The 26,658-nt window shown below is 45.9% G+C and overlaps 1 protein-coding gene across 2 annotated transcripts in view; it reads left to right on the top strand.

The window, feature by feature from the left end:
* The window catches only part of HMGXB3 (HMG-box containing 3), an 81,068-nt gene that overhangs the window by 6,387 nt on the left and 48,023 nt on the right, over nucleotides 1–26,658 (top strand). For both annotated transcript variants that reach the window (XM_040440776.1, XM_040440768.1), the window contains exons 3-7: nucleotides 2,850–3,024; nucleotides 5,640–6,110; nucleotides 9,533–9,631; nucleotides 23,886–24,017; nucleotides 24,546–24,895. In XM_040440776.1, the coding sequence (XP_040296710.1) occupies nucleotides 2,850–3,024; nucleotides 5,640–6,110; nucleotides 9,533–9,631; nucleotides 23,886–24,017; nucleotides 24,546–24,895 (1,227 nt within the window). The remainder of the gene's footprint in view (nucleotides 1–2,849; nucleotides 3,025–5,639; nucleotides 6,111–9,532; nucleotides 9,632–23,885; nucleotides 24,018–24,545; nucleotides 24,896–26,658) is intronic.

Genomic DNA, 26,658 nt, shown 5'->3' with positions numbered 1-26,658 from the left:
AGGTGACGATTGCCAGGGGGATCCGTTTGGCAATTGCCAAGGCATACTGCTCCCGGGGCAAGGCCCGCCCCTCGGTATCATGGCCCACTCGACCAGGGCGGTGGGCGCGTCTTGGGCTCGCTTCCACCGAGCTTCAGCTTCACAGCTGTGCAAGGGAACGACGTGGTCATCCTTGCACACGTTTACCAAGTTTTACTAGGTGCATACCTTTGCATCAGTGGACGCTGCGCTGGGCCGCAAGGTCTTGCAGGCAACGGTGTCTTGAGCTTCCACGATGCAGTTTCCATGGAGGGGTGTTTTTCCCGCACTGTAGACTGCTTTGGAATGTCCCACGGTCCTGTGTCCCCCAATGATATGAGCGAGAAAACAAGATTTTTGTGAACTCACCTGTAAAATCTCTTTCTCCCTTAGTTCATTGGGGGACACAGCTCCCACCCATTATTTTCCATTATGGCCACAGGTGCTGGCGGTTTGTTTGCCAGTGGAGTACTGAGTTTGGTTCGGCCCTTCTGGCATTTCTTGTGTTCTGGTTGCTTTTATGTATGTTTTTTTTCTCCTACTCCTACTGCTTGGGCACAAACTGATATGCTCTCTCCTGGCTGGAGGGGGTATAGCCAGCAGAGGAGGAGCTAACACTTTTTAGCCTAGTGTCGCCTCCTAGTGGCAGCAGCAGCTATACCTATGGTCGTGTGTCCCCCAATGAACTAAGCGAGAAAGATATTTTACAGGTAAGTTCACAAAAATCTCGTTTTTCAGTTGCTCATTATTAAAAATTGTAACCCCTGTTTCTGTGCAGCCTTGAATTTCTCTAGTAGCAGGATCAGAATTTTCACTCTATTCCATCAGGCAGCTAAGCTGACGGCTCCTTACCTCTGATCTCTGACCTCCTAAACACTGATTATAACTCAATCCTTATCTTGCTGATAAGAATGTGGCTTAAATAAGTGTTTATGACCAGTGATGGCCAGTTCGCAGTGTTCGCCGACGAACACATGCGATCTGCCATCTTTATTCCCAATGAAGGCTGATGAAGGCTGTTCTTGGAACTGCCTGCTCCCGGTGACCGCATGTGTTTCAGAGCGGCTCGCGGCGCAGGCACAGGTAAGGACTTACCTCTGCATCGCCGGACTTGGGAATAAAGATGGCAGATCGCATGTGTTTGTCGGCGAACACTGCGAACTGGCCATCACTGTTTATGACCTTTTAGTAATTTAGAGGTAAGGTTTATTAGGTGACTAGTAGTGTTGAGCGAACTTCTGTTTTAAGTTCGGCGTCTAAAGTTCGGCTTCCGGTTAGCGAAGAATCCCGATATGGATTCCGAATTCCGTTGTGGTCCGTGGTAGCGGAATCAATAATGGGCGATTATTGATTCCGCTACCACGGACCACAACGGAATTCGGAATCCTTATCTGGATTCTCCGCTAACCCGAAGCCGAACTTTAGACGCCGAACTTAAAACAGAAGTTTGCTCAACACTAGTGACTAGCACAAAGTGAAAGTACCACTCACACAGCTAGAAAAACGGTTAACCCTTTGTGACAGAACGGCTTAATATTTTTAATAAAGACCAATTGAAAAAATTATTTTTAGCCCTAAATGAGTAAAATGGAATCATAAAAAAATACGCCTGCAGGTGTACATAGCCTTTAAAGGGGTTGTCCAATTTGGACAATACTTTTCTTTAAGAAGAACCATCCCAAAGTAAGCTGATCACTCTGTGTTCCACCACTGGATCCCCCAGCAAAAAGCTAAAATTTGTGAAGAACCTGGCATTATATGTCTAATTTCCTTGCAGCGCCACTAAGGCTACTTTCACACTTGCGGCAGAGAGATCCGGCAAGCAGTTCCGTCGCCGGAACTGCCTGCCGGATCAGGCAAAATGTATGCTAACTGATGGCATTAGTAAGACTGATCAGGATCCTGGTCAGTCTTAAAAATGCCTGATCAGTCAAAAAAATGCATTGAAATGCCGGATCCGTCTTTCCGGTGTCATCCGGCAAAAACGGATCCAGCATTTATTTTTTCACCTTTTTTTCAGTCTGTGCATGCGCATACCGGAAGGACGGATCCGGCACTAATACATTCCTATGGGAAAAAATGCCGGATCCGGCATTCAGGCAAGTCTTCAGTTTTTTTAGCCGGAGATAAAACCGTAGCATGCTACGGTTTTCTCTTTTGCCTGATCAGTCAAAACGACTGAACTGAAGACATCCTGATGTATCCTGAACGGATTACTCTCCATTCAGAATGCATGGGGACATACCTGATCAGTTCTTTTCCGGTATAGAGCCCCTGTGACGGAACTCTATGCCGGAAAAGAAAAACGCAAGTGTGAAAGTACCCTAAGGCATTTCATGGTGTCCACTAAAATGAATGGGCTTTCCTGTGTAATACGTAGAAGTACTGGGTCCTCCAAAGAGAAACCCAGTTTGTATCTGCTCCCCACTGCTACTACTACTAATTGATGGAAGTTACACATGAGGCACTCCCCTTTATTTTCACCAAAATCTCTCATACAATGGGCTTTATAAATTTGACAACTTTTAGGTCTGGCAGTGGGGTCTCCTTTAAGGTTTCTGATACCAAACGCCAGACTAAAAGAATACTCCTTCTCGGTCATTAGCCCTTGCAAACTCGGCAGTGATCAGCTGACATCTCTCACAGTTGCATTAGCCTGTATTTAAGGACCTTTAAATGAGCACCTATTGACTTGTTATATCGATGATAGGTGCCATTTTTGGTGGAAATGGGTCCATGTAAAAGGACCAGCAATTCCTATTAGAGCAAAGCATACATCTTAAACAATAGAAGTTGTACTAGCTAACCTAAAACGAGCTATTATCTTCTAGGTCTGCTTATCTTCTCTACTACTATGACATCTACCTGAAAGTCCAACAAGAGGTGCCTCATCTGCCCCAGTCTGAGATTAACAAGAAGATAAGTGAGAGCTGGAAACTTCTCAGTGTGGCCGAGAAGAGTTATTACCTGGAGCGTGCCAAGTTGGAAAAGGAAGGGCTGGATTCTGTGAGTGGTCACCACCGAATTACAAGACTTTCTTGTATTCAGTTAACCTGGCTGAACTAGTAGAGCACAGGCAGTACTGTAGGTTCATGCTTAGGATTTTACAATTCTGTCCCAGGGAACTTTTTTGGGAGACTATCTGTCTGGAAAAGAAAAGGGACATCTTGTTTGCATCTCATTAGGATGCCTGAACATGTAGATGTTGTGTCCTGGGCAAGTGATAAATACATGATTTTTGATGCAGCCTTTGGTCATGTGGCAAGTACAGGTGAAGCACATAAAACCCATGGGCAGATTTACTAATCCTATAGATGCTGGTCACTTAGGCTTTCTAGATATGCACTAAATGTATCATAATGCCTCATGCTGGCTGATACATTTGATGTGTATCAACTGTTGGTTGGCTTGATTGCAACAGAATTTAAGATCAGGAGTGTGGGGCAATTTTGGTGCAAAATGTTGCCACTTAGACCCATTTCAAGTTAATAGGGTTTTCTTATACTTTTAAACCGGTGCTCGAAGTAGCAGTGGAGCCTTCTTGCAATATATCTTAGGCCATGTGATATTACCTTCATTAGAAACCTGGCCTAAGCGCAGCTCAGCCCCATTGAAGTGAATAGGGCTGAGCTGTGATACCAAGCACTGCCACTGTACAATCTGTCACTGTGCTTGGTGAGCTGAGATAAGGCCCCAGAGCTACTGCGGGTGCTGGTGCCTTCTCAGACAGCTTATTCGCTAGGGGTCCCGAGTGTCAGACCCCCACCGATTCGATACCGATGACCTATTCAGAGGATAGGTCATGAGTATAAAAGTCTTGGAAAACCCCTTTAAGTTGTGCTCTTTCACTGGTAATCCACACCCCCTTGGTAAGATACCCATAGAAGATTTGTCTAAAACTAGATTTTGGCAAAGTTTACAGCAACCTTAATGTGCACTCACATAATGTGGGCTCATGTCCTTCCCGCACAGCTGAAGATGGCATTGCAAAACTGCTTACATGCAGAGTAAGCACAACCACTATGTGCATGAGCACCCTAAGTGATGGGATGCTTTGAAGGTTCCTATTTCTCCGTGTAAGGCTACTTTCACATCTGCCTTGTGCTGTCCAGTTTTGAGATCCGGCACAGCATAAGGCCTCTTTCACACTGGCGTGTGCGGCCCGTTGCCGTATTGTGGGCCGCAATACACGAGCACAGTCCGTGGGGCAGCCGCAGTGGATCGCGGATCCATTCACTTGAATGGGTCTGCGATCCGGCCGTTCCGCAAAAAGATAGGACATGTTCTATCTTTTTGCGGAACGGAAGTACGGGACGAAACCCCACGGAAGCACTCCGTAGGGTACCATTCCGCATCTCCGGATTTGCGGACCCATTGAAGTGAATGGGTCCGCATCCGTGATGCGGAATGTCCACGGAACGCCACCCGTCTATTCCGGATCCGCAAATGCGGTCCGCAATACGGCAACGGGGCGCACACGCCAGTGTGAAAGAGGCCTTACACCTCAGTTTTGTCCCCATTCATTGTCAATGTGGACAGAACTGAACAAACCAGAACAGAGTGCATCGGAGTGCATTCTATTCCAGTTTGTTGCGTTCCCACGCTGGACACAGAATTGTTGCAAGCAGCGTTTTTGTGTGTGTCATGGGAAACTGAAGAAGCCTGATACAAAAAAAAAAACAGAACCCATTGACTAATTCTGATTTAACTGCCGGATCCTGTTTCTTCATTTTCGATATAATACAACCGGATCCGTTCTGAACGGAAGCAGCTGGTTGTATTATTATAATGGAAACGTTTTGCTGTGCTTTTAAGATCACCTGCTGGATCTCAAAACCATACAGCCAAAACGCAGATATGAAAGTAGCCTAGGTGAACATCATTATTGGTTGTCCTGTTTTCTTTCTCGTTTTGCTTATTCTATCTAATGCCTGCCTCATCATGGTCTCCGATTTGTATTGAGAAGGTTATAGAGCAGGAGTAGCTGAGCAGGTTCATATATAGCAGGGTTTCTCCACTTCAGTCCTCGGGACCCACCTGCCGGTCATGATTTGAGAATATCCCACAGAATGAATACCTGTGGTAAGTCCTGATGCATGGACACTAATGATATCGCCTGCTCAATACTAAGGAAATCCTGAAAGTATGACTGGTAGGTGGGTCCCGAGGACCGGAGTTGAGAAACCCTGGTATATAGTTTTGTGGGGGAATATATACCATAACTGTTCTCTCTTGGCATATAAGTCTGGAGGGTCATCTCATTCAATGACTGACTATGCTCCTTCTGTACACTCCCTTTTAGATGATATCAGTCACTGAGTGAGACGTTCCTCAGGACCCATAATCTCAGAGTTTGCAGATATTAATGGCTATGTATGAACATCTCCTATAATGATGTGTTTTCACGAAGAGGTCGAAAACCTGCTATATCCATTGGTTGCATGAATTTGCAGGTATTACTTCCATTAACCTTCAGATTCATACAGCTAAGGTTGCTGAAAGTGGGTGGACTTTTGGCCAATCTGAGACCATTACTGTATCTAAATTTTAAAATGGATGAAAACTCTGAATGCCAGTGTGAACAAAGCCAACCCATGTTCTCCTTTTTCTTGTTTGAACAGAACATTAAATCCAGCACGTCCACCATGATATCAGATGTTCCAGGCTTTAGAAAGATCCTGCCACGTTCAGAATACATCCTGATACCCAAGAGAATACCTGAGGATGAACTTCAGCGTGTAGATATATGTGTCACTCAGCCTCCTTCTGCTGCTTTATCCCATAATGGAGGTCAAAGCTTCATTACTTTGGAACATGGACAAATTGACCTTTCTGAGCAGTTGACCGAGGTAGAAAGTATAACTGAGAAAGTGGCAAGTATTATGCCAGCGGACTCCGTGCAAGAAGTTACTTCTGGGGGCATATACACCCAACTTTCTGAGAAACTGGCAGGAGAAATTATACTAAATGATACTACATTAGAAATTGGGGAGACGAGCACATACCCAGCTGCCAATGTGGTCATTGAGGAAGATGGAGGCATTTCCCTCACGCAGTCAGAAATGTCTGTCCTCACTGTTATGGCAATCCAGGTAATGCAAAATACGAACTAACTGTCATTTATTTATTTATTTATTTATTCATTTTGTAGCATAAAAATTATGTTTTTGGTAAAAATTAAAATTTACAGAACAAGCAGGTTTTATTCTTTCTCACCCTGTCCTTTATTTCCAAAGATAAGCAATGCCACTGGGCAGCTACTTATCTTCTTCTTTCCTTAGGAATAACATGCGTATTTGAGTTAGGCTTACAGGCCCATAATTGCAAGATATCCATTGACCAAATAATAATTTTGTCTACAGCTGTTATGTCTGCAGCCATCTTAAGAAATATTGTGCAGGGTGAAGTTACTTATCCATTAAAGGGGTTGTGCAATAACCTTCCCCCACTTGGCTGAACCTTTCTTAACTGCTTCCCGGCGCCGACTCCCTGCAACTTAGCCTCCCGGCCTGCGATGCTCCTAGGGGCTTTCTTGCTGCAAACATACGGTTTCACATTGCCTGCAGCCAATCACTGGCCGCTTCGGTGGAGACTGGATCCACTTACTGCTTGACAAATGGTCACATGATGCAAGGGGACCTGGTCCTCTCCGCTACCAGTGATTGGCTGCAGTCGATGTCAAACTGGATGTTTTCAGCAAGAAAGCCCAGCAGAGCATCACAGGCAGATGAAGTGGGGAGCCAGCGCTGGGAAGCAGGAAAGTAAGCTTCCCTTTACAGGTCCAGCCAAGTGTGGGTGGGATGGGGTTCCAAACCATCCCCATTCTTGCACGACGCCTTTAAAGTGGATATTGACATTTTGCTGTTTTGTCCAAAATTCAGTTCTGATTAATATCATATTATATATTTACAGTGGTTAGTTTCTTGTTTTTCGGACACAGGACTCCAAATTTACTTACTAGCCAGCAATTTAATTAAATGATACAACTATGGCTGCCTGCAGTCACCAGTAGGGGGAGCTTACTTCATACAGATTTATTATTGAGTTCATATGCAGTGTCCTGAGCTTCCCCAAGTGGTGGCTGCAGGCAGATAGAATTAAGTTTTTTTGGTATGAAGGGAAACGAGGGGCTAGGAGCTCAGTCTGACCCCAATATATTATGTACACATACTGTATGTGTATTATATCAGTTAGTACAGATTTTGACCTATTTAGGGTCAATATGCGCATTAATAAGACTGGGTTTACATTACTTTTTTCCATCCGTTTAACGCAGGCATGCGCAACCTGCGGCCCTTCAGCTGTTGCAAAACTACAACTCCCAGCATGTGTAATCGCTGTAGGCTATTCAGGCATGCTGTGAGTTGTAGTTTTGCAGCAGCTGGAGGACCTCAGGTTGAGAATCCCTGGTTTAACGTATACAAAAAACGTATCCATTAAATGGATGCCTCAGACTGATACCATACAGTGGCATCCATTTCATAGCATACTTTTTTTTTTTTTTTATCGGATTGTGAAGGATACAAGAACGTGGTGTGCTGCGTTTTTGTATCCTTTTCTTTTTTTCTAACCTATACGTCCAACTGAGGCATAGAACATGATGTGAACCCACCCTAATATGTACACCGTTAAAGATCAGGACCTTACTGAAGAAAGACAACTCACATGTGAGCAAAGCAGGCACAGGCGCTCCGCTCAGCTAATCCTGGCATAGTGGATGGGCATGCCAGCATTTAGCCAAGCTCCCCTGATGTGTGCTCCTGCCTGTACACCGATCTCTGCCGCCCCATTGCTACAGTGCAAGGAATCCATACTCCGTACCCAGCTGAGAAGTCAGAGATGTGCGAATATAGTGAATTTAAAGTGAAGTAGAAATCAGGTGCCATTTTTTTTATTTATTTTTTACAAAAGAGCCAAAATCTGTTAATAAAGTATATTAGAAAAATTATTTATATGGGACATAGAAACATAGAAACATAGAATGTGTCGGCAGATAAGAACCATTTGGCCCATCTAGTCTGCCCAATATACTGAATACTATGGATAGTCCCTGGCCCTATCTTATATGAAGGATAGCCTTATGCCTATCCCATGCATGCTTAAACCCCTTCACTGTATTTGCAGCTACCACTTCTGCAGGAAGGCTATTCCATGCATCCACTACTCTCTCAGTAAAGTAATACTTCCTGATATTACTTTTAAACCTTTGCCCCTCTAATTTAAAACCTGTGTCCTCTTGTGGTAGTTTTTCTTCTTTTAAATATTCTCTCCTCCTTTACGGAGTTGATTCCCTTTATGTATTTAAAAGTTTCTATCATATCCCCTCTGTCTCGTCTTTCTTCCAAGCTATACATGTTAAGGTCCTTTAATCTTTCCTGGTAAGTTTTACCCTGCAATCCATGTACTAGTTTAGTAGCTCTTCTCTGAACTCTCTCTAGAGTATCTATATCCTTCTGGAGATATGGCCTCCAGTACTGCGCACAATACTCCAAGTGAGGTCTCACCAGTGTTCTGTACAGCGGCATAAGCACTTCACTCTTTCTACTGCTTATACCTCTCCCTATACATCCAAGCATTCTGCTGGCATTTCGTGCTGCTCTATTACATTGTCTTCCCACCTTTAAGTCTTCTGAAATAATTACTCCAAAATCCCTTTCCTCAGATACTGAGGTCAGGACTGTGTCAAATATTCTATATTCTGCCCTTAGGTTTTTACGCCCCAGGTGCATTATCTTGCACTTATCCACATTAAATTTCAGTTGCCAGAGTTCTGACCATTCTTCTAGTTTTCCTAAATCCTTTTCCATTTGGCGTTTCCCTCCAGGAACATCAACCCTGTTACATATCTTTGTGTCATCAGCAAAAAGACACACCTTACCATCGAGGCCTTTTGCAATATCACTTATGAAGATATTAAACAAAATTGGTCCCAGTACAGATCCCTGTGGAACCCCACTGGTAACATGCAGTTCTGTTCCTGTGTCTCAGTGGTATATGCTGTGGGTGGGGTGAAAGCAGTCCAATTGCCAATCAATAATCCACGGCTGAATCACTGCTTTTACTCTGTATATAAGATTTGTCAGTCTTATTCTCTGTATCATGAGGAAGGATCTGTAATATATGTTGATCCGAAACATGTTGATGAAATGAGCCTGATGTTTGGTTTTTAAGCACGTTTCCTAATAAAACACGCACTGCGAGGTGAAGCTGGACAATCTACTTTTTTCGCTACTTCTCAGCCTTGGTTCCGGTTCTGTGTCCGTGCTCCTCAGTGGTGTATGGTGAGGTGAGCTCCAACTTAGTGTTTTTACGTCACCACGACTGTGGGGCTGCGGTTAGTGATGGTTGACCATGCCCACTACCCCTCCATACAAACTTTATGGGAGATATGGAAACAGCTACGTTTTCAATACATAATGCTTTACATAGAAGGGGGAATTGGCTAGAAGTTATGTTTTCTTTTTCCTTTTTGTAATTTATTACAAACTTTATTTCTCTTTCCCGGCTGACACAGGATACAGAAGAACATTGCACTGCATCCCCTCCCTCCCAGTATATTATGATGCCATTGATAAGTCGCTCCCTCACAGAACAATCCCGGGCTATTAAATTGGTGAGTACTAGGCATGTCTGCTGTTTTGGAATTTTTCAATTTAACTTCAAGATGTTATTTCCCAGCAGCGTACCTACTGTAGAGACAGCGGTAAATGGATCCTGGCACTGAACTCTTTCCGTTGCCTGCTGTGACACTTTTATAGTGGCTACCTGCAGCTGCCACTAGGTGGCGCTCACTGCATACGAGGTGGCATACATAAATTGAAGTAACCGTTGTGGAGTTTAACCACCTCCGGACCGCTGTACGCAGATTCGCGTTCCGGAGGTGGCAGCGCTGCGCACAGTCACGCATATACGCGTCATCTCGCGAGACGCGAGATTTCGCTCCAAGCCGGCCCGCGCATGCGCATCGCGGGCCGGCAAAAGTTAAAGAACAAGTTCGTCACCAGCCTGCCAGCAACGATCATTGGCTGGCAGGCTGGCGATTTTTAAAAAATCCAATCACAAGCCATATAACAGATCATATTAGTAAATATGATCTGTTATATGGCTTCTCTGCTCCTGTGCTGGTCCTTTTCGTCGGTTGGATCCAGCAGAGAAGCAGACATCACTGTGAGTACACCAAACACTTCACTGTAGCCCCAGATCACCCCCCTGCACCCCAATTAACCCTTTGATCACCCCTTTGATCGCCCCTGTCAATCACCAGTGAAAGGAAAAAAAGTGATCAGTGTAAACTGTCACTTTTTTTTTTTCACTAGTATTGGCTGTTAGGTTTTAGGGATAGTTTAGGCCCCTTGGTTAGGTAGTTAGCGTCAGTTAGCGCCCACCCCACCGCACCGCAGTCACTTTTATTCGCTGAATAGCGTATCGCTAATCAGCATTTGTACTTTTATAGTATCTGTAAGTGATCAAAACTGATCACGGTCAGATCTATAATAGTATTAGTGTCACTTTAGTTCGCCCTCCACCCAAAACGCAGTGTTTGCCCGATCAGGCCTGATCGGTCGCCCACACGTGCGTTCACCCACGCCCGCCCCACCGCAGTGACAAAAAATATATATTTTTTGATCACTGCACATTCATTTTACACGCACTGCGGCGATAAAAAAATCAGTTTTGATATTTTTTATCAACCGCAGCGGCCTCCGGTACTTCGCTAGCCTCCCCTTTGTAAGACAGGCTTGCTTTTTTTCTTGGGTAGTCTCAGGGAATACCCCTAAATTTAGTAGTCCAAAATGTCAAACAGGGGGTATTCTTCTGAAGAGGCCTACAGGATTCTGACCCAGTCGGATGAGGAGTGGGAACCCTCATCTGACGAATCTAGCGGGTCAGAATATGAACCTGTGGAAAGCAGTGGCTCTCTGACCCAAAGTTCGGACGAGGAGGTGGAGGTCCCTGGCAGCACCAGGCGTACCCGGCCCCGTGTCGCTAGACCACAGGTTATGCAGGATCCGCTTCAAGAGCAGCAGAGTGGGGCTGTCGCTGCCGGATCACGTGGTGAGGCATACACCAGCAGCGCAGCCCTCCCTGGACCTAGTACCAGCACTGCCGTACAACATGGTGACGTGGCGAGCACCAGAAGGGCAGTTGAAGCTGGTACGGTGGCACGTGCACTAGTTACCCCGTCGCAGCCACCGCGCAGACAGGCCCGTAGAGCCCCTAGAATCCCTGAGGTGCTGGCAAACCCTGATTGGCAGTCACCAACTTCAGCCGCACCTGTAGTTCCCCCTTTCACCGCCCAGTCTGGAGTTCGGGTTGAGACGGCTCAAATCGGTTCGGCCCTGGGATTTTTTGAGCTGTTCTTGACTGCGGAGCTCTTGGACTTAGTCGTGGCAGAGACCAACCAGTATGCCACACAATTTATATCCGCCAACCCGGGAAGCTTTTATGCCCAGCCTTTCCGGTGGAAACCAGTCCAAGTTTCCGAAATTAAAATTTTTTTGGGCCTTCTCCTCAACATGGGCCTGACAAAAAAGCATGAATTGCGGTCATATTGGTCAACGCACCCGATTCATCACATGCCCATGTTCTCTGCTGCTATGTCCAGGGCACGATTTGAGGCCATCCTCCGTTTCCTGCATTTTAGCGACAACACCACCTCCCGTCACAGAGGCCACCCAGCTTTTGACCAGCTCCACAAAATTCGGCCCCTCATAGACCATTTCAACCAGAAATTTGCAGATTTGTATACCCCCGAGCAAAACATCTGCGTAGACGAGTCCCTAATACATTTTACCGGGCGCCTTGGCTTCAAACAGTACATCCCAAGCAAGCGTGCCCGGTATGGGGTCAAATTGTATAAGCTCTGTGAAAGGGCCACAGGCTATACCCACTAATTTCGTGTCTATGAGGGAAAAGATCAGACCCTGGAGCCGGTCGGTTGCCCTGACTACCTGGGGAGCAGTGGGAAGACAGTCTGGGACTTGGTGTCACCCTTATTCGGCAAGGGGTACCATCTTTATGTGGACAATTTTTACACAAGTGTGGCCCTCTTTAGGCATTTGTTTCTAGAACGGATTTGCGCCTGTGGCACCGCGCGAACTAGTCGCGTGGGCTTCCCCCAACGGCTTGTAACCACCCGTCTTGCAAGGGGGGAGAGGGCTGCCTTGTGTAACGAAGAACTGCTCGCGGTGAAATGGAGAGACAAGCGTGACGTTTACATGCTCTCCTCCATTCACGCAGACACGACAATCCAAATTGAGCGAGCAACCCGTGTCATTGAAAAGCCCCTCTGTGTCCACGACTATAATGCGCTCATGGGAGGGGTGGACTTCAATGACCAGATGTTGTCTCCGTATTTAGTTTCCCGCAGAACCAGACGCTGGTATAAGAAGGTGTCTGTATATTTAATTCAATTGGCACTGTACAATAGTTTTGTTCTCTACAGTAAGGCTGGGAGAACACGATCTTTCCTCAAATTCCAGGAAGAGATCATCGAGAACCTCCTTTACCCAGGAGGTTCCGTGGCCCCATCCCCCAGTGTAGTTAGCCGTCTACACGAGCGACATTTCCCCAGTGTCGTTCCTGGTACCTCAACCCAACCGTCACCCCGAAAAAGATGTCGTGTCTGTAGCAGGAGTGGAATAAGGCGTGACACCCGCTATTTCTGTCCTGACTGTCCGGACCACCCTGCCCTATGCTATGGAGAGTGTTTCCGGAAGTACCACACACAGGTACACCTAGCATAGGGATTGCATCTCACAGGACAGGCACACAGGGCTATTAGGGCCCTTTTACTCTCAGCTGCTGCAAACCTCTCCTTTCACCTGGGATAAAGTGCATAACGTACTTCGCCACATCTTTGGGCGATTTGCGCTTTGCACATTGTCCCATGGGGAAGGAGAGGTTTGTTCTATAAAGGTAAAAAAAAATTACCGGTAAGTAAAAAAGTTAAAAAAGTTTAAAAAAGTTAATATGTTCTGTTCTAAAGTTAATAAAGTTATTGCTTTGCGGCCTGGTTTTTTCTTTTTTGTTTTGTTTTTTTTACCTTCCAGGTGGACCAACCGATCGACCAGCTGCAGCACTGATGTGCATTCGGACAGAAGCATTGCGCTGCTGTCAGATTACACGCAAGTCGGTGTATGCGGCGCTGCAAGACGAGATTTCTCCTCTGCAGTAAAAGATATGTTTGCTGAGGCATATGAGCTGAGGAGGTGGCGGTGTTCATATACTTTGGCAAACACTTTGTATATATAAAAAAAAAAATCCCGGCAATGATTTATTCATCCACATCGATTGATGTGAATGGAGAAATCTGGTTTGCCAGGGCATACGAGCTGAAGTGGGTATGGATGTTGGGCGGAGCTCCTATGTCCTGGCAGACGCCTTTCCCCTCCTTTTTCTTTTTTTGGCAGAGATTTTTTCATCCACATTGATCGATGCGAATGAAGAAATCTGTGCCGTTCATTTTTTTCTTTCAGCCCAGAGGCTGAACGGAAAAAAAAAATCTCATTACCTGTATGCTCAATATAAGGAGAATAGCAGAAACTCCTAATGCTGGGCATACATGTAATGATTGCGGAGACCCTCAAATGCCAGGGCAGTACAAACACCCCACAAATAACACCATTTTGGAAAGAAGACACCCCAAGGTATTCGCTGAGGGGCATATTGAGTCCATGAAAGATTGAAATTTTTGTCCCAAGTTAGCGGAAAGGGAGACTTTGTGAGAACTAAATCCAAAAAATCAATTTCCGCTAACTTGTGCCAAATTTTTTTTTCTCAATGAACTCGCCATGCCCCTCATTGAATACCTTGGGGTGTCTTCTTTCCAAAATGGGGTCACATGTGGGGTATTTATACTGCCCTGGCATTTTAGGGGCCCCAAAGCGTGAGAAGAAGTCTGGTATCCAAATGTCTAAAAATGCCCTCCTAAAAGGAATTTGGGCCCCTTTGCCCACCTAGGCTGCAAAAAAGTGTCACACATGTGGTATCTCCGTATTCAGCAGAAGTTGGGAAATATGTTTTGGGGTGTCATTTTACATATACCCATGCTGGGTGAGATAAATATCTTGGTCAAATGCCAACTTTGTATAAAAAAAATGGGAAAAGTTGTCTTTTGCCAAGATATTTCTCTCACCCAGCATGGGTATATGTAAAATGACACCCCAAAACACATTCCCCACCTTCTCCTGAGTACGGAGATACCAGATGTGTGACACTTTTTTGCAGCCTAGGTGGGCAAAGGGGCCCACATTCCAAAGAGCACCTTTCAGATTTCACAGGTCATTTACCTACTTACCAGACATTAGGGCCCCTGGAAAATGCCAGGGCAGTATAACTACCCCACAAGTGACCCCATTTTGGAAAGAAGACACCCCAAGGTATTCCGTGAGGGGCATGGCAAGTTCCTAGAATTTTTTATTTTTTGTCACAAGTTAGTGGAAAATGATGATTTTTTTTTTTTTTTTTTTTTTTTCATACAAAGTCTCCTATTCCACTAACTTGTGACAAAATTTATTTTTTTCCATGAACTCACTATGCCCATCAGCGAATACCTTGGGGTCTCTTCTTTCCAAAATGGGGTCACTTGTGGGGTAGTTATACTGCCCTGGCATTCTAGGGGCCCAAATGTGTGGTAAGGAGTTTGAAATCAAATTCAGTAAAAAATGACCTGTGAAATCCGAAAGGTGCTCTTTGGAATATGGGCCCCTTTGCCCACCTAGGCTGCAAAAAAGTGTCACACATCTGGTATCTCCGTACTCAGGAGAAGGTGGGGAATGTGTTTTGGGGTGTCATTTTATATATACCCATGCTGGGTGAGAGAAATATCTTGGCAAAAGACAACTTTTCCCATTTTTTTATACAAAGTTGTCATTTGACCAAGATATTTATCTCACCCAGCATGGGTATATGTAAAAAGACACCCCAAAACACATTCCTCAACTTCTCCTGAGTACGGGGATACCAGATGTGTGACACTTTTTTGCAGCCTAGGTGGGCAAAGGGGCCCATATTCCAAAGAGCACCTTTCGGATTTCACAGGTCATTTTTTACTGAATTTGATTTCAAACTCCTTACCACACATTTGGGCCCCTAGAATACCAGAGCAGTATAACTACCCCACAAGTGACCCCATTTTGGAAAGAAGAGACCCCAAGGTATTCGCTGATGGGCATAGTGAGTTCATGGAAGTTTTTATTTTTTGTCACAAGTTAGTGGAATATGAGACTTTGTATGAAAAAAAAAAAAAAAAAAAATCATCATTTTCCACTAACTTGTGACAAAAAATAAAAAATTCTAGGAACTCGCCATGCCCCTCACGGAATACCTTGGGGTGTCTTCTTTCCAAAATGGGGTCACTTGTGGGGTAGTTATACTGCACTGGTATTCTAGGGGCCCAAATGTGTGGTAAGGAGTTTGAAATCAAATTCAGTAAAAAATTACCAGTGAAATCCGAAAGGTGCTCTTTGGAATATGGGCCCCTTTGCCCACCTAGGCTGCAAAAAAGTGTCACACATCTGGTATCCCCGTACTCAGGAGAAGTTGAGGAATGTGTTTTGGGGTGTCTTTTTACATATACCCGTGCTGGGTGAGATAAATATCTTGGTCAAATGACAACTTTGTATAAAAAAATGGGAAAAGTTGTCTTTTGCCAAGATATTTCTCTCACCCAGCATGGGTATATATAAAATGACACCCCAAAACACATTCCCCACCTTCTCCTGAGTACGGAGATACCAGATGTGTGACACTTTTTTGCAGCCTAGGTGGGCAAAGGGGCCCATATTCCAAAGAGCACCTTTCGGATTTCACAGGTCATTTTTTACTGAATTTGATTTCAAACTCCTTACCACACATTTGGGCCCCTAGAATGCCAGGGCAGTAGAACTACCCCACAAGTGACCCCATTTTGGAAAGAAGAGACCCCAAGGTATTCGCTGATGGGCATAGTGAGTTCATAGAAGTTTTTATTTTTTGTCACAAGTTAGTGGAATATGAGACTTTGTAAGAAAAAAAAAAAAAAAATCATCATTTTCCGCTAACTTGTGACAAAAAATAAAAAGTTCTATGAAATCACTATGCCCATCTGCGAATACCTTAGGGTGTGTACTTTCCGAAATGGGGTCATTTGTGGGGTGTTTGTACTGTCTGGGCATTGTAGAACCTCAGGAAACATGACAGGTGCTCAGAAAGTCAGAGCTGCTTCAAAAAGCGGAAATTCACATTTTTGTACCATAGTTTGTAAACGCTATAACTTTTACCCAAACCATTTTTTTTTTACCCAAACATTTTTTTTTTATCAAAGACATGTAGAACTATAAATTTAGAGCAAAATTTCTATATGGATGTCTTTTTTTTTTTGCAAAATTTTACAACTGAAAGTGAAAAATGTCATTTTTTTGCAAAAAAATCGTTAAATTTCGATTAATAACAAAAAAAGTAAAAATGTCAGCAGCAATGAAATACCACCAAATGAAAGCTCTATTAGTGAGAAGAAAAGGAGGTAAAATTCATTTGGGTGGTAAGTTGCATGACCGAGCAATAAACGGTGAAAGTAGTGTAGGTCAGAAGTGTAAAAAGTGGCCTGGTCTTTCAGGGTGTTTAAGCACTGGGGGCTGAGGTGGTTAAAGATGCACCAAAAGTTATCACATAACATGCGCTGTTTGATAAACTTGGTGCAAACTATGGCAACTCGGACTTAGAGGACCTTTCATGTTTTTTTTTTCAGTTTAGATAAATACCTTAACTTGCAGGATGCAGTGTACCTTTACTTGATGCTTCCACCCTGCCTTTTTTTTTTTTTCAAATATCGTTTCTGCGCCCCGCTGTGCCCCTCAGTATATTAATGCTGAGCATCGGTACAGGGAGAAGGAGATGCAGGGTTTCTCAATGGGCGTCTCCTCCTCCCCGGCTGTGCCGCGGTCCAATCACAGCGGAGAGCGTCACAGCCAGGGAAGAAGGTGAGCTTTTTTTTCTCCCTGGCTGTGACGCTCTCCGCTGTGATTGGACCGCGGCACAGCCAGGGAGAAGGAGACGCCCCCTGAGAAACCCTGGCGTCTCCTCCTCCCTGTACCGATGCTCAGTATTACCATACTGAGCGGGAAAACTGCAGGGAGTACAGTGGGGCGTAGCAGTGATATTTTAAAAAAAAAGCAGGGTGACAGCATCAGCAAGGAAAGGTATTTAATTAAACTAAAAAAAAAACATGAAAGGTCCTCTTTAAAGCAAAACTGACCTCAAGAATTCCCCCCACTGAGTACAATACTAGCTATTCATATGCCGTGAGCTCCATCCAGTGGTGGCTACATTTTTCAGGCTTTATTTGATTGATTTATCAAGTAAGAAAAACCAAGCACTACTATTCAGACATTTTGTGAATTGCCGTAGAATAGTGGATATTCAAGGGAATCCATCCCTTGCTTTATGCTGTTCTACATGAACACAGCATAAACTGGTGACAGATACCCTAAGCAATGCACTGGGGTCACTTACTTGAAATGAACCAGTTGTTTGGTTAAGTTCAGTGTTGAAACCGCTCCAGAGCAAGGTGAGTGTTGGAGTCTGCTCAGCACATTGCTGAGGATCAACAGTCCACATATTTATGAGCTCCCGTCTCTCCCTGCTGCTGACTGACATCTTTTTTACTATTACAATCAGCAGCAGTAGAGCCAAGAGCTCATGAGTATGAGGTCTCCAAGGTTCTTGCTCTTTACTGACTGGACCCCTCTGCTCGCCTTGCGCTGAAGCTGCTTATTACCGATTTTTAGCTAAACGACTGGGTGAGTTCAAGTAAGCGACCCAACGTTTTGCTCTGAGTCTGTCACCAGTTTGTTGCCCTCAGGTAGGGCAGTGTAAAACGGCCGATAGGTTGCCTTTAACTGTGCTAAAGATTTACTACATTTGATAGAGCTCTCTGCGCATTTAGAATTTTGTAAGGAGGCCTTATGATTTCTGGTTATAGCCCCGGGCTCAGATTTGTGTAAAAAAAAAACACAGCTTTTAAGCATATAGAAAAACCTCAGCAGTGCTGCGGTATTTCTGTTATTCCATAACAGGGACTTTTGAGCCAAGGCCTAACAGTTCCTGCACCAAATTGAATCCTCGTAGAAAGAAGATGAGAATCACGGTAGTGGACACTAGTTTGACAAATGTATATGTTTGCACAAGGCAAGTAGACCGCAGCACTCCAAAGGCTTCAGAATATGTCGTATTGACCAAATGTCTGCAGAAGTTTTCTAAAAAATAAATAAATAAAAATTATATATATACAATTTGATCCTTGGACTAGAACCTGAAAGGGGTTTTCTGAGATCTATCCTCTGGATTCCCAGGACCCCTGTCGATCAACTGTTTGAGAAGGCAGCGGCGGTGGTTCTGTGATCGACGCAGCCTTCTCTCTGCTTTTTCTAGGTCAGTGACAACACGTTAATGTGTCACGTGACCGAGGAGCAGCTCGGCCCCATTTAACCGAATAGGGCTGAGAGTGATACCAAGCACAGCCGCTATATGGTGCTGTGCTTGGTGAGCACGGAGAAGCTGGGGCCCTCACAGAGGCGCCGCTGCCTTCTCAAAACAGCTGATGAGTGGGGGTTCTGGGTGTTGGATCCCCACCAATCAGATACTGATGATCTACTCATGCCCGTTTCATTCATCATTTTCTACAACTGTTTTAGGCTTCATGCGCACGGCCCGCAAACAGCAGGTCCGCAATATGTGGGCACCGGCCGTGTGGGTCTGCATCCGTGATGCGGGGAGCATTCACTTGAATGGGTCCGCAATCCGGGACTGCAGTGTGGAACGGAGGCACGGAAGCACTACGGAGTGTTTCTGTGGTGTTTCTGGCTGTGCCTCCGCACCGCAGAAAAATAGAACATGTTCTATTTTTTTGCGGTGCGGACGGATCACGGACCCATTCAAGTTGAATGGGTCTCGATCCGTCCCGGGCGCCGCATGGACGTTGACCGCAATTTGTGGCAACAGTGCACGGAACGGCCGAACAATGGCTGTGTGCATGAGGCCTTAGACGTAGAGACTGATCTAAATCTACGCCAGCAAGTGAGCTGGTGTAGATTTAGAAGCGGCAGTGGGTCCGCCAAAGTTATGTAAGTACTGCATCACATGCTGGAAAATACAGGCTTGTGCAAATCAACCTATTGCAGCATAGACAATTTAGCCATTAGCGATTTCAACAAAGGGGGCTTATCACAGCAAATCTGCAACGTTTTACAGGACTAGTGATGTGGATGAGTTTTTAAGAAATCTTATCCACATGTTGTGAGAGCGAATCCGCAGTGTAAATTGACCTGCAGTGCAGATTCTAAATTGTAAGCAGATTTCTATGAATTTCGTGCATTGCACCCTTTGCAATGCATGGCTGAAATCCCCGGCTAAATCTGTGGTATTTCTGCTGTGAAATTGTGGCAGAATCTGCGTGGCTATATTCTAATGGTGCCTACACATATTGCGGTCAGGCTGCAGTAGCCACATGCGTCCGCCCGCCCCTGCACCTTGCATAGCGCTGAGTACAAACACATTACTTCCTCTCGCTCCTGGCTCTTTCTTGCTCTGCCTCCCTTAGTCAAGTCTCCAGACTCCACCCACCATCTGACATCACCGTCCGTCACCCACCCGTGCCGGTTCTATTGTATGTGGCGAACTCTGTGTGAGTACTGGGTGTCTCTGGAGATACTTTTCCTGCAGCTGCCTTGCTCGTGTGCTCTGATGACAAAGTTACAAATGTATTACTTCCAGCAGCGGGCCGCCCCCGACTCTCCCTCGTCCCTGCTCCCATATTCAAATCTCCGCCCTCCGACATCTGATGTCCGAATCAGATCACACAAGCGAAGCAGCCGCGGGAAAAGTATATCGTAAAGTATTATTGTATGTATGGTGGCCTGTGGCCACAAGACTTTATTATAACATCTCCTTGTGGCCCCCGCCCCCTACAGTGTAACGTCTCCTTGTGGCCCCCCATACAGTATAATGTCTCCTTGTGGCCCTCATACAGTATAACGTCTCCTTGTGGCCCCCATAGAGTGTAACGTCTCCTTGTGGCCCCCCATACAGTATAATATCTCCTTGTGGCCCTCATACAGTGTAACGTCTCCTTGTGGCCCCCCATACAGTATAATGTCTCCTTGTGGCTGCCCCCATACAGTATAATGTCTCCTTGTGGCTGCCCCCATACAGTGTAACGTCTCCTTGTGGCTGCCCCCATACAGTATAATGTCTCCTTGTGGTGCCCCCATACAGTATAACGTCTCCTTGTGGCTGCCCCCATACAGTATAACGTCTCCTCGTGGCTGCCCCCATACAGTATAACGTCTTCTTGTGGCTGCCCCACACAGTATAACGTCTCCTTGTGGCTGCCCCCATACAATATAACGTCTCCTTGTGGCCCCCATACAGTATAACGTCTCCTTGTGGCCCCCCATACAGTATAACGTCTCCTTGTGGCCGCCCCATACAGTATAACGTCTCCTTGTGGCTGCCCCCATACAGTATGTCTCCTTGTGGCTGCCCCCATACAGTATAACGTCTCCTTGTGGCTGCCCCCATACAGTATAACGTCTCCTTGTGGCTGCCCCCATACAGTATAATGTCTCCTTGTGGCTGCCCCATACAGTATAATGTCTCCTTGTGGCTGCCCCCATACAGTATAACGTCTCCTTGTGGCTGCCCCCATACAGTATAATGTCTCCTTGTGGCTGCCCCCATACAGTATAACGTCTCCTTGTGGCTGCCCCCATACAGTATAACGTCTCCTTGTGGCTGCCCCCATACAGTATAATGTCTCCTTGTGGCTGCCCCATACAGTATAATGTCTCCTTGTGGCTGCCCCCATACAGTATAACGTCTCCTTGTGGCTGCCCCCCATACAGTATAACGTCTCCTTGTGGCTGCCCCCCATACAGTATAACGTCTCCTTGTGGCTGCCCCCATACAGTATAACGTCTCCTTGTGGCTGCCCCCCATACAGTATAATGTCTCCTTGTGGCTGCCCCATACAGTATAACGTCTCCTTGTGGCTGCCCCCATACAGTATAACGTCTCCTCGTGGCTGCCCCCATACAGTATAACCTCTCCTCGTGGCTGCCCCCATACAGTATAACCTCTCCTCGTGGCTGCCCCATACAGTATAACCTCTCCTTGTGGCTGCTCCCATACAGTATAACCTCTCCTTGTATTTTTTCTTTTAAACGGGTATTTATCGCGATATACATCGTTATCGCGATAAATTTCTTAATATCGTTATCGTCTGAATATTTTTGATATCGCCCAACCCTAACTTGAACCCAATGGAACATCTCTGGAGAGACCTGAAAATAGCTGTCCACTGACCTTTCCCATCCAACCTGACACAGCATGAGAGGATCTGCGGCATAGAATTGCAGAAAATCCCCAAATCTTGCTAACCTTGGGGCATCATACCCATGTCATCGCTGCCAAAGATGCTTCAACCAAGTCTTGAGTAAATGGTCTGAATACTTATAGCAATGCAAGAGTTTAGTTTTTCATTTTCAGTAGATTAGTACAGATTTTGATCATTCTGCTCTCACTTTCTCATTATGGGGTATTGAGTGCAGAATGATGGGGAAAAATATGAATCTTTTTTTTTCTTTTTAGCACGAGGCCACAACATAACAAAATGTGAAAAAAGTGTTTGAAGACTTTTCAAATGCACTATATATAATTTTTTGAAAGCTAATGAGTAGAGCTCAGGCTACTTTCACACTTGCGTTCGGGGTTCCGCTTGTGAGCTCAGTTTGAAGGCTCTCACAAGCGGCCCTGAACGGATCCGTCTAGCCCCAATGCATTCTGAGTGGATGCGGATCCGCTCAGAATGCATCAGTTTGGCACCGTTTGGCCTCCGTTCCGCTCAGCAGGCGGACACCCTAACGCAGCTTGCAGCGTTTTTGTGTCCGCCTGGCCGTGCGAAGCCAAACTGATCCGTCCAGACTTACAATGCAAGTCAATGGGGACGGATCCGTTTGACGTTGACACAATATGGTGCAATTTCAAACGGATCCGTCCCCCATTGACTTTCAATGTAATGTCAGGAGTCCCCTATTAATATACCCTCAGATCGGAGTTTTCTCCAATCCGATGGTATATTTTAACTTGAAGCGTCCCTATCTTCATGGGAACGCCTCTATGTTAGAATATACCATCGGATTTGAGTTAGATCGTGAAACTCAGATCCGACAGTATATTCTAACACAGAGGCGTTCCCATGGTGATGGGGACGCTTCAAGTTAGAATATACTGAGAACTGTGTACATGACTGCCCCCTGCTGCCTGGCAGGTGCTGCCAGGCAGCAGGGGGCAGACCCCCCCCTGTATTTTACTCAATGGTGGCCAGTGCGGCCCCCCCTCCCTCCCCAGTATTAAATGTGACCAGTGCGGCCCCCCTCCCTCTATATTTATTGGTGGCCAGTGCGGCCCCCCCTCCCTCCCTACCCAGTATTAAATGTGACCAGTGCGGCCCCCCTCCCTCTATATTCATTGGTGGCCAGTGCGGCCCCCCATCCATCCCCAGTATTAAATGGGACCAGTGAGGCCCCCCTCCCTCTATATTCATTGGTGGCCAGTGCGGATTCCCAGTATTAAATGTGACCAGTGTGGCCTCCCCTCTTCTTCCCCCCCCCCCCCTAATTAAAACCACCCCCCCCCCCCCCCCCATCATTGGTGGCAGCGGAGAGTTCTGATCGGAGTCCCAGTTTAATCGCTGGGGCTCCGATCGGTTACCATGGCAGCCAAGACGCTATTGCAGTCTTGGCTGCCATGGTTACTTAGCAATAAATAGAAGCATTATACTTACCTGCGAGCTGCGATGTCTGTGACCGGCCGGGCGCTTCTCCTACTGGTAAGTGACAGGTCAGCGCTATAGGCAATGCGCCGCACAGACCTTTCACTTACCAGTAGGAGGAGCTCCCGGCCGGTCACAGACATCGCAGGTAAGTATAATGCTTCTATTTATTGCTAAGTAACCATGGCAGCCAAGACTGCAATAGCGTCTTGGCTGCGATGGTAACCGATCGGAGCCCCAGCGATTAAACTGGGACTCCGATCGGAACTCTCCGCTGCCACCAATGATGGGGGGGGGGGGGTGATTTTAATTAGGGGGGGGGAAGAGGGGAGGCCGCACTGGTCACATTTAATACTGGGGAGGGAGGGAGGGGGGCCGCACTGGCCACCAATGAATATAGAGGGAGGGGGGCCGCACTGGTCACATTTAATACTGGGGAGGGAGGGAAGGGGGGCCGCACTGGCCCCCAATGAATATAGAGGGAGGGGGGCCGCACTGGTCACATTTAATACAGGGGAGGGAGGGGGTCTGCCCCCTCCTGCCAGGCAGCACCTGATCTCTTACAGGGGGCTATGATTCGCACAATAATTGTGCGGATCACAGCCCCCTGTAAGAGATCGGGTGCTGCCAGGCAGCAGGGGGCAGTCATGTACACAGTTCTCAGTATATTCTAACTTGAAGCGTCCCCATCACCATGGGAACGCCTCTGTGTTAGAATATACTGTCGGATCTGAGTTTTCACGAAGTGAAAAATCAGATCTGTAAAAACCAGTTATGCAGACGGATCCGTTCTGAACGGATGCAAGCGTTTGCATTATAGGAGCGGATCCGTCTGTGCAGACACCAGACGGATCCGCTCCAAACGCAAGTGTGAAAGTAGCCTCAGCATGTCACATATACCATGTAATGTTATGCTACATCATCTGAACACAAGTAGGAAAAAAGTAAAAAATAACTCGTGCATTGTGGTAAATGTGGTGAATTCAAGCTGTTTTGTTTAATTCATCGTAACGAAAGCTTTCTATAGCTTGTCTATACATTTTATATTACACTGCAGGCAACCACCTACACCAGAAGAGGGCGCGGGAGCTGCACCAACCCCAGCTGCTCTTTTACCTACGTGACAAGACACAAACCTCCTAAATGTCCCCTCTGCGATCAGTTCCTTGGTGGAAAATGGGTTCCAAAGGTTAGTATGCACTCATTGCTGCTGAGTGTACATGCTGCATGTTAAAAGGAGCGATAGTGTTGTGTTCTGCACACTTAAGTCGTTGAGATTTTATTTGGATTGTCGCACACATAGAGGTCACCATAAGGAAACTGATTCTTAGACTGGTTATTGGCTCTGTAGGGTCAGATCAGGCCCATTCAGAGCTCCATTTGATAGGTCTATGGGTACAGGAACAGCTGAAGTTGTGAGTATCATTTTTGATTTAGAGGGGAGATTAAGATTAATCAGTCCTAAGTTTTCTTTTTTCCTTTTGGAATGAAGCTTTCATTGGGTATTTCTGTCATGCAATGTCGTAGTGATATGCGCTAACATTATAACTGGTGGAGGTCCACTCCTTGGCAAATGTACCACCTCTGTGCAACCTGAATCTCTCCATGTCTGGTGCCAGATACTTGGAAGTACTTCTTCTTTTTTTTTTTGGGCTATACACTACCCAACTTCATCATTCTTCATCCATGTCATTTTTCCTATTGTGTATTTTTCCAGGGGAAACTTGTAAAAGAGAAGAGCCCAGTCCCATTGAATAATAATGCACCATCTTCTGACAGTCCAGATGCTCAAGAGCAGTCTGCCATCACTGCAAGAGAGTCAAAGGCAACAGAGAAAGAGAACACTGAGGCGGTCAGTCACCTTCTTCAAGACACCCCACCAGCCCATATTGAAGAGTGGGAAGAGGTGATCATTTCAGACTCTCACTTCATAGCAGAAGATAATGGTGATGCCCAGGGGTCTAGACAGATGGAGAAACAACTGAAGAAGAGTGCGCCGGTGGCAGAGAGTGATACCAGCAAAGCCGAGAAACTGCCTTCAGGACATTGTAAAGCCTCTTCTTCAAAGTGAGTGCACATTGTTATTCTTATTATTCGCCTTCAGTTGGTTTCTGATTGTAAAGCACACAAAATCTAAATGTATCTGCTCCTGAGGGCAATTCTTATTCCATCAAAGTATATAGGAAGTAGCAGCTATGGGGTCACAGAGTGACTCAGGCGTTTGAGAAATGCATAGACCTGCTCTCACCTTCCTCTTTTCCGCTGATGTTTGTGTCTCAACCTGCGTTCAGTGCAGTGTCTGATCTGTGGGAGGGAAAATCTAAAATATTAGGACGTACAGTAATGGTTTAATACCTTACTGACATTTTACATAAGGTTTTCTAGCAAATTCTGAAGCTCCTCTGTTTTCTGCCAAGTCTTCCTTATATCGATTTCCAAGAAAGCTGGATTATGGGCATAGTTGCTTTTCGAATGTCGCACAGGCATTTGTCATACTGCTCCACAGACTCTCGAATAGTATACCTCTAATTAATCACTATATTTTCTTATTTCAGGAGAAGCTGTATTTAAAGGGGTTATCCCCATAATTGACGTAAAAATGAAATCAGACATTCTAACAAAGCTAGAACCAGTCCTGTACCTGATCCAGAGATATCCCCATTCATTTAACCAATTGCTCTGTAAGATTTGTTTCAAGTGGGCAGCTCTGGAGGTGTGTCCTTTCTTCTGCAGCTCTCTCCTTATCACATCTCAGGGCTCTGTCCTTTCTTCTGCAGCTCTCTCCTTATCACATCTCAGGGCTCTGTCCTTTCTTCTGCAGCTCTCTCCTTATCACATCTCAGGGCTCTGTCCTTTCTTCTGCAGCTCTCTCCTTATACCATCTCAGGGCTCTGTCCTTTCTTCTGCAGCTCTCTCCTTATCACATCTCAGGGCTCTGTCCTTTCTTCTGCAGCTCTCTCCTTATACCATCTCAGGGCTCTGTCCTTTCTTCTGCAGCTCTCTCCTTATCACATCTCAGGGCTCTGTCCTTTCTTCTGCAGCTCTCTCCTTATCACATCTCAGGGCTCTGTCCTTTCTTCTGCAGCTCTCTCCTTATCACATCTCAGGGCTCTGTCCTTTCTTCTGCAGCTCTCTCCTTATCCCATCTCAGGGCTCTGTCCTTTCTTCTGCAGCTCTCTCCTTATCCCATCTCAGGGCTCTGTCCTTTCTTCTGCAGCTCTCTCCTTATCACATCTCAGGGCTCTGTCCTTTCTTCTGCAGCTCTCTCCTTATCACATCTCAGGGCTCTGTCCTTTCTTCTGCAGCTCTCTCCTTATCACATCTCAGGGCTCTGTCCTTTCTTCTGCAGCTCTCTCCTTATCACATCTCAGGGCTCTGTCCTTTCTTCTGCAGCTCTCTCCTTATCCCATCTCAGGGCTCTGTCCTTTCTTCTGCAGCTCTCTCCTTATCACATCTCAGGGCTCTGTCCTTTCTTCTGCAGCTCTCTCCTTATCACATCTCAGGGCTCTGTCCTTTCTTCTGCAGCTCTCTCCTTATCACATCTCAGGGCTCTGTCCTTTCTTCTGCAGCTCTCTCCTTATCACATCTCAGGGCTCTGTCCTTTCTTCTGCAGCTCTCTCCTTATCACATCTCAGGGCTCTGTCCTTTCTTCTGCAGCTCTCTCCTTATCACATCTCAGGGCTCTGTCCTTTCTTCTGCAGCTCTCTCCTTATAACATCTCAGGGCTCTGTCCTTTCTTCTGCAGCTCTCTCCTTATCACATCTCAGGGCTCTGTCCTTTCTTCTGCAGCTCTCTCCTTATCACATCTCAGGGCTCTGTCCTTTCTTCTG

The sequence above is a fragment of the Bufo bufo genome, chromosome 1 (genome assembly GCF_905171765.1).
Source record: "Bufo bufo chromosome 1, aBufBuf1.1, whole genome shotgun sequence".
Lineage (NCBI taxonomy): Eukaryota > Metazoa > Chordata > Amphibia > Anura > Bufonidae > Bufo > Bufo bufo.
This window is presented reverse-complemented; position numbering and strand designations above follow the sequence as displayed.